The sequence below is a fragment of the Carettochelys insculpta genome, chromosome 3, assembly GCF_033958435.1.
Source record: "Carettochelys insculpta isolate YL-2023 chromosome 3, ASM3395843v1, whole genome shotgun sequence".
Taxonomy (NCBI): Eukaryota; Metazoa; Chordata; order Testudines; family Carettochelyidae; genus Carettochelys; species Carettochelys insculpta.
The window spans coordinates 44,137,714-44,149,982 of record NC_134139.1 but is presented as its reverse complement, the minus strand read 5'-3'; the positions used below and the strand labels follow the sequence as shown (position 1 = coordinate 44,149,982).

General features: G+C 44.8%; 1 protein-coding gene across 3 annotated transcripts in view; it reads right to left on the bottom strand.

Moving 5' to 3' along the window:
* Positions 1-3,901: 3,901 nt before the first annotated feature.
* Positions 3,902-12,269, bottom strand: part of RASGRP3 (RAS guanyl releasing protein 3) — a 94,476-nt gene continuing 86,108 nt past the window's right edge. For 2 of the 3 annotated variants that reach the window (XM_074989708.1, XM_074989709.1), the window contains exons 15-17: positions 8,795-8,920; positions 7,683-8,047; positions 3,902-7,153 (exon numbers count right to left, since the gene is read on the bottom strand). In XM_074989708.1, coding sequence (XP_074845809.1) covers positions 7,145-7,153; positions 7,683-8,047; positions 8,795-8,920 — 500 coding nt within the window. In that variant the 3' untranslated portion in view covers positions 3,902-7,144. The remainder of the gene's footprint in view (positions 7,154-7,682; positions 8,048-8,794; positions 8,921-12,269) is intronic. The other variant, XM_074989710.1, reaches the window with a different exon arrangement.

The window sequence follows — 12,269 nt, the reverse complement described above, 5'->3', positions numbered from 1 at the left end:
AGTTTGGTGCTGAGAGAGGTGCTGCAGGATGGGATTGAATGTGAGCCTGATGCTGGGGCAGATATGGGATTCTTTCTCAATATATATATATAAATGAAATCTCTTCATCTGCAGCATGTCAAGAGCAGAAACTGACTAGTCTTTTCACCTTAGACAAAATCCCTCAAATAGCATCAGATCTGGGAGCTGTTGCAGACAGAACTTCTTGCAGTAACACAGCTTGACGCCTGTTCTGGTGCTCCTTGTACACCCTTTGGCTAAACATGCTGTAAACAGCACCGGGAAAGAGAGGGATTCTCTTCAGGGCAGACCAAACATCTGGTAAAGACAACAGATGCAGGGGAGACTGCTGGACAAGCGGTGCCCCTTGTAAAGGTAGCCAAAAACAAAGTCTTAACTAGCTTAATCTCAGGGACAGCTAACTAAGCTACATTATATTGAGCATCTTCTTTTAGTGAGGAGAATTTAGGTCCCGTGGATCTAGAGAGGCTCACTTCCACCTGCTGCGGCTGCGGTTGGAAGTAACTGTGGGTACCAAACACCCTTTCATAGGCTTGCTCTGAAGACATTCAGGAATGGTGAGGGGGGTGGGTCTAAGGAGTTCTGAGAAGATACCACTGACGGAGCTGGATCCATCAGCAAATTCCATGAGTGGCAACACACCGGGGATGCTCAAGGAACAACGTGGCCAAAGAGCTATTCTCCAGTTAGCTACTCTATAATCTTCTTTCACTATCATCACTGTAGGCCCCTCTTTTGAAACAACCCCTGCTCATAAGTAACACATGGATTTAGCTCCCACTGCACTCAGCGGGCCTACTTCAGTGAGTAAAGTTAAGCATGTGGTTGAAATATTAGCAAGATCGAGGCCAATATGATCCTACCTTTCCTCTCAGCATCTCCAAAAAAGGTTAGCATTTGGGCTGTAATGGGTGAGGCTGAGCAATAGCCAGCAATAGTGTGTTAGAGTAAGAGCCAGCTCGCAGCATGAGTAATGGGGTATTCTACTCTGAAACGTGACTGTGTTAAAGTAGTTCCTTTCCACTCAACAGATCTCTTTCCTGGGTGTATTCAGAGACCCAACTGCCTGCCTGAGTGCCTCTAATAAATTTTCACTGTTTTATGCTCCCCTTGGCTCTGAAGACCCAACACAACTGAGTGACAGAGTATTCTGGATTCTGTTCTGCTTGGCCAACATCAGTACTATTAGTCACTGAGTGCCAGCCAGTCATCCTTGTGCTGCCCCTCTAACAGCACAGTGTTCATGGAAGGTTTGCAGAGCCCTCATGTGTGAGATGGGAATGACCCCAACTTCACGCTCCAGCCCCATGCTGAGGTTTCAGGTGGGGTACCTCAGAAAATGGCTTTTGCTCTTTACAGAATCCTAGACTCATAGAAGATTAGGCGTCAAGAGACCTTAAGCAGTCATCTAGTCCACGCTCCCTGCTCAAAGCAGGACCAACCCCAACTAAATTGTTCCAGCTAGGACTTTGCCAAGCTTGGATGTAACACCTTCTAAGGATGGAGATTCCAACACCTCCCTACATAACCTAGTCCAGTGCTTCACCAGTCTCTAAATAGTTTTCCTAATATCCAATCTCCACCTCCTACCCTGGTAACTAGAGACCATTGCTCCTTGTTCTGTCATCTGGCACCAGAAGCCCAGCTCCATCCTCTTTTCAGCCCTTCCCCCCTTCAGGAAGTGGAAGGCTGCTATCAAATCCCTGCTTGTTTGTCTCTTCTGCAGACTAAATAAGCCCAATTCCACGTAGCACACAGCAAAGTAGCAAAATGGCAAATTGGTGTTTTTTAACCAGCCTGGACTATTCTGTTTAGACTCGTTGGCTCAATCTATAGTAGCACTTTGGTCTGCCCTGCCAGTGGAATGATTTAATTTGCCATGGTTTGTGTTTTCAGTTGGGATCAATATTCTCTGTAAGCTCTGTGAATGCGAAGACAAGTGGCAATTTTCTAACTACAGCATAAATCATATGTCATATGAGTGCAACCAGCATGTGATCCTGAACTTTCAACTTACCAAAACCTCAGCAATCAGGCTGCCAAACTCAAGATTTACTAGTGGAGACGGGGTAAGGAGCTAGATGGGAGGCAGGAGTTCCTGGAAGGGTAAGGAGTCTCACCTGAGGACTAGGATGTAGGGCTTGTGTAATGTGTCCGATCATTAGGTGTGATTTTTTTTTTTGCATTTTTTCTGCATCTTGGAGGTGGCAAACCTAGTAAACAGAGTACCTGTATCTGGGAAAATCACTGGCAGAATAACCAGGCAGGCTGTCATGCTTTGGAGGGTCGCTTGATTCCATAGCACTAAAAATCTCCATCACTAAGGAATCCTGGCATCTCTCATTGTCCTTTGTGAACCACAAGAGTCATAAGCCTTTCGGCTCAGTGGGGGGATCACAGTGCATTCATGGCCTCCCAAGCTCATGGGGGCAATACGATTTATTTGCTTTTATTTTGTCAGAGCTATGTTAGCTCCAGAGAGGCTGCCCTGACTGTGCTCAGTTTGATTTGCCAGGTCCATTATCATTTCCTCACATCAAGAATCAGCCCTGTTCCCAATGACCGAGATGTACTAGCTTGGGTTGTGCAGAAGAAAATCAGTATGTTATGCCCCAGCATGCTCAAACTAGATGGTTGCAAAAACTCACTCCATTCAGGATAGTATTACTTTCCCCAAACGAATCAATTGTGCAGGTTTGATAAAAAGTCAGGCTAGGTTTTAGGACTCAAATAATAATGAAACTGGACTTGACTTGACAGTGAGAAATCCAGTACTGGACCAATACCAAAAAACATTACTAGACCAAAAACAGTCTAATAGTTAAAAACTATTATGTTGCTCAGTATGTAGACCACAAGCTAAATATGAGTCAACAGCGTGATGCTGTTGCAGAAAAAGCAAACATGATTCTGGGATGCATTAACAGGTGTGTTGTGAGCAAGACATGAGAAGTCATTCTTCAGCTCTGCTCTGCGCTGGTTAGGCCTTAGCTGGAGTATTGTGTCCAGTTCTGGGCACCACATTTCACGAAATATATGGAGAAATTGGAGAGGGCCCAGAAAAGAGCTAAAAAGAGTGATCAAAGGTCTAGAGAACAAGACTGATGAAGGAAGGCTGAAAGAATTGGGCTTCTTTAGTTTGGAAAAGAGAAGATTGAGGGGGACCATGATAGCGGTTTTCAGGTATCTAAAAGGGCGTCATAAGGAGGAGGGAGAAAACTTGTTGTTCTTGGCCTCTGAGCATAGGACAAGAAGCTATCGGCTTAAACTGCAGCAAGGGAGGTTTAGGTTGGACATTAGGAAAAAGTTCCTAACTGTCAGGGTGGTCAAACAGTGGAATAAATTGCCTAGGGAGGTTGTTGAATCTCTGTCTCTGGAGAGATCTAAGAAGAGGTTAGATAAATGTCTATCAGGGATGGTCTAGACAGTACTTGGTCCTGCCATGAGGGCAGGGGGCTGGACTCGATGACCTCTCAAGATCCCTTCCAGTCCTAGCGTTCTATGATTCTATGATTGTTATAAACTATTACATCACCATACTGGAAATTTAAAATTCCATCTTTTAAATGATTAAATTTATAATTCTATTGAATAATGAGATACCAACTGCTAAAAGTCTGGGGGAAAGACTGTTCTGGTTGCTCAGTTGACAGATCACCGAAATGCTTTGAGGGGCTTTCAGGGTCTCCTGGACTTGTGACCAGGAATTAAAACAGGTAAAGTGAGATACTAAAATTGAGCAAGATGTCACACCTAGTAGTAAACATTTACACAATTGCATTGGGGGTTCAGCATGTGCTTTAAAAGTTACACAAAAGAACATCTGCACGTTCTAACCAGTTTGGTTTTCATTTAATCTTAACTGTATCAATTTCTTCCTAATTTACAGTACAGTCATACCCCGAGATACGCCCATTCGGGTCACAAGAATTCGACTTTACAAGGAGTTTCATTTAATACCCCTACTTCATCTTATGAGGCATTTCTTCGCATTTATGAGGACTGATTTGGATTTCGTGTGCCTCAGCAGGACGCGACCACCCTGTAGAGGGAGAAAGGCTGCGGCTCCAGGCAATGGCTGCCCGCCCGGCGCATCTCTCCGCAGCATCGGCAGCGGTTTCCCAGAGCCCGCGGCCAACCACAGCGGGTGCCCACCTCCAGAGCCAGGAGTGGAGGGGACAGCGCCCATCCACACAGCCGCCACCCTGGGTACTTTGGCCCACCCCTGCCTTTACCTTGACACTGCTGTGGCTGGTGTGGGTCTCTGCCTCAGTGCTGCAGCAGCGGCGCACCCTAGCCTGGCTAGCGGACGCGGGCTCCCTGCGCTCCTGGCGGTGCAGGCTGGGGCTGGGCGGAGGCTGGTGGCTCTGGTAGGCGAACACCGAGGGGATGGAGTTGGCTACCTCAGTCTTGACGAAGAGGCCGTGCAGGGGGGTGGCGGCACGGTGCAGGGAGGTAGACTCGTCCGAGTCCTGGCAGTAGATCACGCCGCTCTGCGAGACATGGATGCTGGGCACACAGCCCATCCCGGCCTCGCCACTCGCCCCCCCCTCAGGTGGCTGGGGGGCCATCGCTGCCCCCCCCCCCATGCAGCTGTGCCTCGGGTGCTGCTCGGCGCCTGCGGCGTTCCATCCCATTTAGTGCCTGGCTTGCCTGCCGCTGCCACCTCGGCCGCCGTCAGTGGGGCCTCTCCGCCGCAGAGCCCCGTACGAGCGAGGCATCGCCCCTCGCCAGCTGGGGGTCCCCTGTGCCTGCCTAGCTCCCTGTGCGGCCAGCCCCCTGGCACTGCTTCCTCCCCGCTTAACCTAAGCTGCGCTCAGGCCGGACTGCCTCTCCGTGCCCTGCCCAACCACTTGCACCGGCTCTGCTTCTGCAGCTGTGGGCTGCTATCCGATTTGGGCCCCCTCCCAGGCACTCTTTGATTTCTGTTCCCCTCGCAGCCCTGTCACTGTACCTGAGACAGCCCCCCCAAAAGCAGCTAAACAGACATATTATGGAATAATTAATGAAGGGAAAATGCCTTGTTATGTTATGTTATGATAACTCATGTTAACTATTGAAGTAATTGTGTTCATTTTAATGGGATTTGGTGGTGTTTTAGCATAAATGGGTGTAAATTTTGGGGCTCAGGAACACATACCATTTTTTCATGTTGAAATTAATGGTAATTACTTTTTCAACTTACGAGGATTCGCCCTAAGAGGGTTTTTTCAGGAACAAATTACCCTCGTAAGGTGGGGGAAGAGTGTAATCCAAAACAAGTTGCCAACATTTCCCAAGTACCAAACTAATTCATGTTTCTAGTTTGTGAGTTAGACTATTTATTTTTCATTGCTAAATGAATATAGTCAGTTATCTATATTTAATTTAAGAAGCATTGATAAGAGCAGGTTAGGTTAATTCTATATTTCACATCATAGCCAATGTAATGCATTCAAAATCTCTACCAGCTACCTTTTTGTTTTCGTCTGTTAAAGAGGAAACACTGTGTACTAACCCCCATCATGTGGTGTCACGTGACACAGGTCAGGAAATCTAGACCAATGCTTACTGGCACATGTGTGCGTGACACCTGTGGTTAAAACAAGAAGGACATGGGTCCCCTTCCTCAACCCCTTCTATAACTTTCTCTCTTCCTAATATGGGGCAGCAAAAACTTCTCCTGCTCCTATTTTAATTATGGGTCACAGCTTTTTTCTATCTCCAGTTACTGAGTTCCAAGCAGGAGAAACATACAAGATCCAGGTTGTGAATCAGGCAAGGGAGCTGGTATCCACAAACTTCATTTAGAGACACGCAATCACAGAGGAGTCCTTTGGAGGTTGTTTTCTGATTTAGTTTACACAAGTAAATACCTAATCTTGATTGATGCTGAGATGTCAATGAAGGGATCACGCCTGTCAGGACAAAACCCTTTGCTAGCTTAGGTTCTCAGAATATCCTACAAATAGCTTCTTTCGGGTTGTTTTTTTCCTCTTCTACCACCATGCATAAACCTGAGTTAATCCAAACCAGAGTGTGAATTTGAGTTGTGAAAATTTAAGAATGAGATTTTCCAAAATGCTCAAGTGATTTAAAAATATAAGCCACTTGGGATTTTAACAGGACTTGTGCCTCAAGTTATTTGGGTTCAAACTAGTATCAATATACATGTTCATAGGACAGATCCAAGTATAAGCTTGTGAGGGACACTGGCTATAATCAAGTTGACCAGAGGCAGCGAATTTCCTAAATTCAAGGATGCTGTTCATGAAATCTAGTATTAATTTTTATTTAGATATTTTCAGTTTGATTAAAAGAAGAACATTAAAAAGTAAAACTAAAATATTTATTACATGTTAATTTTATCATAATCAGTGCTCTCCATTTATTGGATAGCCAGACATATGAATAATATTTGTCCTGAAATTCCTACAGTCCTTTAACACGTGCTGCATGTCTGAAGGAGCCTTCTCGTATGACCCTGTTTTATAAGCCTTTGTGGCACATTAGTGTACACTTGGGTTTAATGAGAACTATGTAAACATCTTAAAAATTTGAATACCTGTGTGCCAAAGAATTCATCCCAGAGAAGGATTTTTAATTCTGATGTTTTCAAAGCCTCCTGTGAGATTTAGCAATGAACATAAACTCAGTTCTTTCCTAATAAGCTATTATGAGCATTTGAATAAGGAGCATTATCAAATTATCTTGTGTATTCAGATGCCATCCCCATCACCTTTACCATGGATAGGCACAATGAGCTGATGAGATAATTTCAAAGAAGAGAAGTTCCATCCTCATTAGTCTGTATTATTGTAGGATTGGGTGTAGAAACAGTTTCCACCTGTGGTCATATAGCTATAACAATCATAGATGAGAAGACTGAGTCACATCACACACTGTCGTGTTCTCTCTAAGCAGTGTTCACCAGACAATTTACTCAAGTGAGAAAAATAAATAGTGCATTTTTACTCTAATATCCTATTAAATACGATAACAGAAAGATCTGCTGGATTCATAAGGTTAATGCATGAAATACAGGAATATGCATTCCCATAGCTAAAGGGTAGTCTACTGAATTCCACATCTTGCTGTGTTCTAATGGCCATCTTAATTGTCCTCCATCTTTCAGGGCAAGTGATCAGCTATCCTGTAACCAGAAAACAAGCACTATTTACATATCAGAATTCCACTGCCATTGCTAACAAACTGCTAGAATACAATCTCTTTTACTTCTCCTTACAATAACTGGCAACATTTTGCTTTCATGTACACCAGAGTCCATCAGGTCCAAATTCTGTTGAACTCAACGACTTATTTTGTTACACTGGCACAACAGTACAGAATATGATCTAATTATTCACGTAGTATTCTACTTATTTAATATTTCAGAAGGAAAATAATCCATGAAGTAGAACATCTGACTTCTAAGAGTGCACTTGGCCAAAGCACAGAAACTAATTCCCAGTGTTAGAGTAAATAACAGTACACATAACAAAGTCTGGGTTTATAAAAATAGATGCATATATATATTGATAATTTAGTGTTTGAGTGAAATCTTTTTGAGTGACACAAAAAAGAAAGCAAAGTACCAGCATTTAAAAATGCACATTAAATAGTTTTTTGCCCCTTAAGTAGTGATAGATTTTAAAGTGATCAGCTCATACTTTATTACCCACCTCAGGTTCTTGCCTTTCTTGGAGTGTTTCTATTCCATTCTCATCCAGCATATGCTCTGTGGTCTCTACTTCAATATCCACATGGGCCTGTATGCTGGGCTTTTCGTTCTCCCATTTTGCAAAGCCTTTGTTCTTTCCAGCTTTGCTATGAAATTTGGACTTCATTTTGGGAAAGGTATGGGAACCCAAGTCACTCCAGCCTGGTTCATGCCACAATGGTTCTGTCTGTGTTGCTTGGCTGGTGGTAGCCCGCTGGAGACGGACGGAAATCTTTCGAGAAGAGCCAGTCACTAGAGTGATTGCTCTGCCATCTAAATCCTGATGCCCTGTAGCAATACTGGGGAATTCAAATACTTCATCTTGTACTATGAGAGAGATTGGAATAAATTATTTTCAATATACCACATCAAGATTATTAAACACTTCCAAGATGTTTTCAGCAGAGAACTTCTAAGCCAAATGACAACTCTTACTAATTTATTTAACAGTTAGGGTTTGATTCTTCCATCATTACTTAGACCAGCACTGTAATTCCTTAGATAGCCCCACTTATTTTTAGCAGGGCTTCTCCTGGTATAAGCTGTTCCTTGGTGTGAGGAAGGGTGGCATGAGGAAGCCATTATATAGTAAAATGGGTTCACATAAAATTCCTGGTTTAAAAAGAAAGCAAAATTGGGGAGAGGAAGGGGAGGAGAAAAGGTCACTTTGCAGCTGTCAGCCATGAAGGAATCTTATCTAGCTCAGCCAAAACTCTTCTTGGGTTAGAATGGCAGTTCTACCATGCTATGGAAACAGCCTTTTGGGCCCCAGATCAGCTCCAGTATGAGGGAGATGGCACAGACAGGGCTCCTGGGCCCTATTTGAAATGTCCACACACTATTCTGGGACTGCCATCAGCCTTGCACATGTGAATGAGAGAGGGTATAAGGGGAAGTACAGGACTGGGTAAGGCTGGAGTAGTATCACTACATTTAGTCAAGTACTTAGCAGCACAGCTGGCCTGCTGCCACAATGAGTGTATTTTACTGTATCGTTACTTATGTGTTAGGGTGCCTGGAGTTGGCTTAGGTGTATTTAGTAATGAGCAAATTAGAAGAAAAGGCTGTTTTTACCTGGAGGGAGGGAAGGACTGTTAGGTAGAGAACCATGATTACTGCCCAGGGAGTTTCCTCTGGCAAACTTCCTGCATGCCAGCACCAGCAGGTCTCTACACTGCTTATGGCAGTTGGCACCACAATCTGTTAAAAAAATTGTGAAACCACTAGAAGTTAGCTGTAGTGTCCGATGAGCCATAAGGGCCATTAACAAAAACATAACTGTGCAGAAGCTCTGATCAGAAAAATACGGAGAAGACAAAAGCCAATGGAAATCTGTAGGTCACTGAATTGATTGGCATAAATAAGACAGGCAAGGCGTGTGCATTTTCAAATGGCAACAGAAAGTCAGATTAAGTCACTACTGAAGTCATAAATGGATCCGAACAGGTCACCATCAGCAAAGAATCTGCTTCTCTGCAACAGATTTGCAGTCCAATCTCCAAAAAGTTTGCCAAGTTGGGTCTTTTGTTTAGAGTGGCCACCACTGGGTGCTTCAAGGACTTTCTGTTTAAGTTTAGAGCTTCTGAATTTTGGGTTTAATAAATAAGCACTGCTAAAATAACTCCCAATTAAAAAAAAAACCAGCATTTGTCCATCAGATATGGCTACTTCTATCTGAGGATTTGTCTCCCCATAGCAGTAATGCAAATGATGGTGGTGTGATTTCTAAAGTGCACTTATGTGCTGCATATTTGTTGGTCCATGCAGACCCTGCTGGTGTGCAATAAAAGTTCCTCAGTGGTTTTTATCTTAAGGCTGTTTCAGAGATCATGTTCATGTATGCTAGGAAACATTAGAAAGCGATTACTCATTATAGTATATCCCAGTGTAATGAGTAACATATATTAGTCATTACAATGCATACAAAAAGAAGGCTCTGAAATTGCCTGATTTTTGACAGCTACATAAAACTCAAACATTACTGCAAATAACTCCCTCCAATGAAACAAACCCTGAAAAAAGAGAAGCCTTGTTACATTCTAAATTTGTACATTTTGGACACATTGTTTGTCTTACTCTTCACCTTTGCCAGGGCAGCTCAGACAGAAGCCAGTTAAAGAGCTGGCATTTTTAAAGGACCCTGCAGATAATCAATGTCCAAATTCCATTAATTCTCCCTCAATTTCTTAGAAGTGCTGTGGCACCTTATAGGCTAACAGATATTTTGGAGCATAAGCTTTCGTGGGCAAAGACCCACTTCGTCAGGTGCATCTAATGAAGCGGGTCTTTGCCCACGAAAGCTTATGCTCCAAAATATCTGTTAGTCTATAAGATACCACAGGACCTCTTGTTGTTTTTGAAGATACAGACTAACTCGGCTAACACTCTGATGCCTATCAATTTCTTAGGTTCCTTTGCAAATTGTAGTCTCATGTATGTCTCTGTTATAACTCTTCATGGGTCACTGTTAAAGCACAATTCTGCCCAGATAAGTGACTCGAAAGAACACGGACCAGTTCCAGGCTTATTCCGCTGCAGCTTCCAAATGAATACACTCACTTTACGTGTACTAAAGTAAAGTTACCATCCTTACTTTAAGTTTTATCTTCTCGGAAGGTAACAACAAATGAAACTGAGTACAGGGTTCTGTTTGGAGATACTTAATGTTTTCCAGTGTCTGTTAATCAGAACATATGTCTGTGTTCTTGGCTGTGGCATTTGGCTGGGGTTTTGGGAAGGATCTAAGTTTTCATCTGAATAGGAAATTTTCATCTGATGGCACATGGTCAGTAAGCTGAACAATGGATAAAGGAGACCGTGGCTTGGAAGATGAGGAGGAAGAAGCCATTTGTAATGGTGCATGGAAAAAAACAGTTACTCACTAGTGTAACTGTTGTTCTCTGAGATGTGTTGTTCATAGCTATTCAAGTGAGGTGTGCATGAACTGTGTGCACGACTGCAAGAAAGTTATATCCCAGGTGTTGACTATTGGGTGGGCTGTGGAGACTCCTGGAATGGTGCCGGTGCAGAGTCCTATATAAGACCCTGCCCCTCAGTTTCTTCTTGCTAGTTAAACCGCCAGTGGGGAAGGAAGGTGGATTTTGAATAGATATGAGCAACGCATCTCAACGAACAACAGTTACAACGATGAGTAACTGCTTTTTTCTTCTTAGAGCCACGGTGTCCAATACACAGTCCATTCGCCACGTGTGGTGAATGGACAGCATGGTGTGGTGAAGTGGCTCATTAGAGCTGCCCATGTGGAGCACCCTCTGCCCCTCTGCGCGCACACCCCACCATTGGGTGAGACAAGGGTGGGGCCAGCAGCAGAGGCAGCTTGCTCGGGCTGCGGGAGAGCTTGGGGATGGGTGGCACAGCTCGCTGGGCTGGGCTGGGTGGCTCAGGCGGGGCAGTGCAGCCTGGCTCGCTGGGCTGGGCGTTATGACTCTGGGGCTGGGCTGGGCAGCTCGGCGCAGATCTTGGGGCTCAGTGCAACTCGTGTGACATGGTTGGGGGCTGGGCTGGGTGGCTCAGCATGGCTCTTGTTGCTTGGAGCACCTTGGGGCTGGGCTGGGCTGGGTGGTTCAGCTCTTCAGAGCTCAAGTGGCATAGCGTGACTTGCGTGGCTGTGGCCTGGGTGGCCCAACAGCAGCTCTGGTGAGTCACTGGGGGTGGTGGGTAGAGTGCCTGGCTGCAGTGGGGAGTAGGGTGCCTGGTGGGGGTGGCACCTGGCCAGAGGGGCGGGTTTGTGGCGATCAGTTCAGTTGGTTTTGGACACCACTGTCTTAGAGTGCTTGCCCATATCTATTCAAGCGAAGCCCAGGAGGAGGGGTTGGAGTCAACATATGGCTGACTCAAGGACAGCCGCCCTGAAGGCAGGGTCCCATCTAGACTATTGCACAATAGCAAAGTGAGATATAGAAGTGGAGAGGACCATGTCACAGCTCGACAGATTTCCTGGAGAGGCACATGAGCCAGCAAAGCAGTTGGATAGGCCTGATCTCATGAAGAGTGCACCATAACAGGTGGTGTGGTAACCTTAGTGAGACTGTAACATGTTTGTATACCGGACATGATCCGGGAAGAGTTGCACTGTGATAAAATTGGAAGCCCCTTCATTCAATCAGCAAAAGCCACAAAAAGCTGTGAGGTCTTGTGGAAGGGCTTGTCCATTTGATGTGAGGTGGGTGCTTGCTTTCTATATTGAGAGAGTGCTGCTGCTGCTCCTGCTGGGAGCTGGGAGGTTTAGGATCGAAAACAAGAAGGAAAATATCCTGGCTAGTATGGAAGCTGGAGACCACGTTCAGTAGGAAAGTGAGGTGAGGGCAAAGTTGAACCTTGTCCTTACGGAACACTGTGTGTGGGGGCTCTGACGTGGTGGCCCAGAGTTCAGACACCCTTCTGGCAGATATAATGGCCAAGGAAGATTACTTTTCAGGTCCTTCAAACCTCTGGCCACATCTTCCCTTCTCTATCTCTCCTGAAAAGTGTTGGGATTAACAAGCAATTTGATGGATTGAGCAAGAGTCCCAGCTTGTCGAGAATTTCT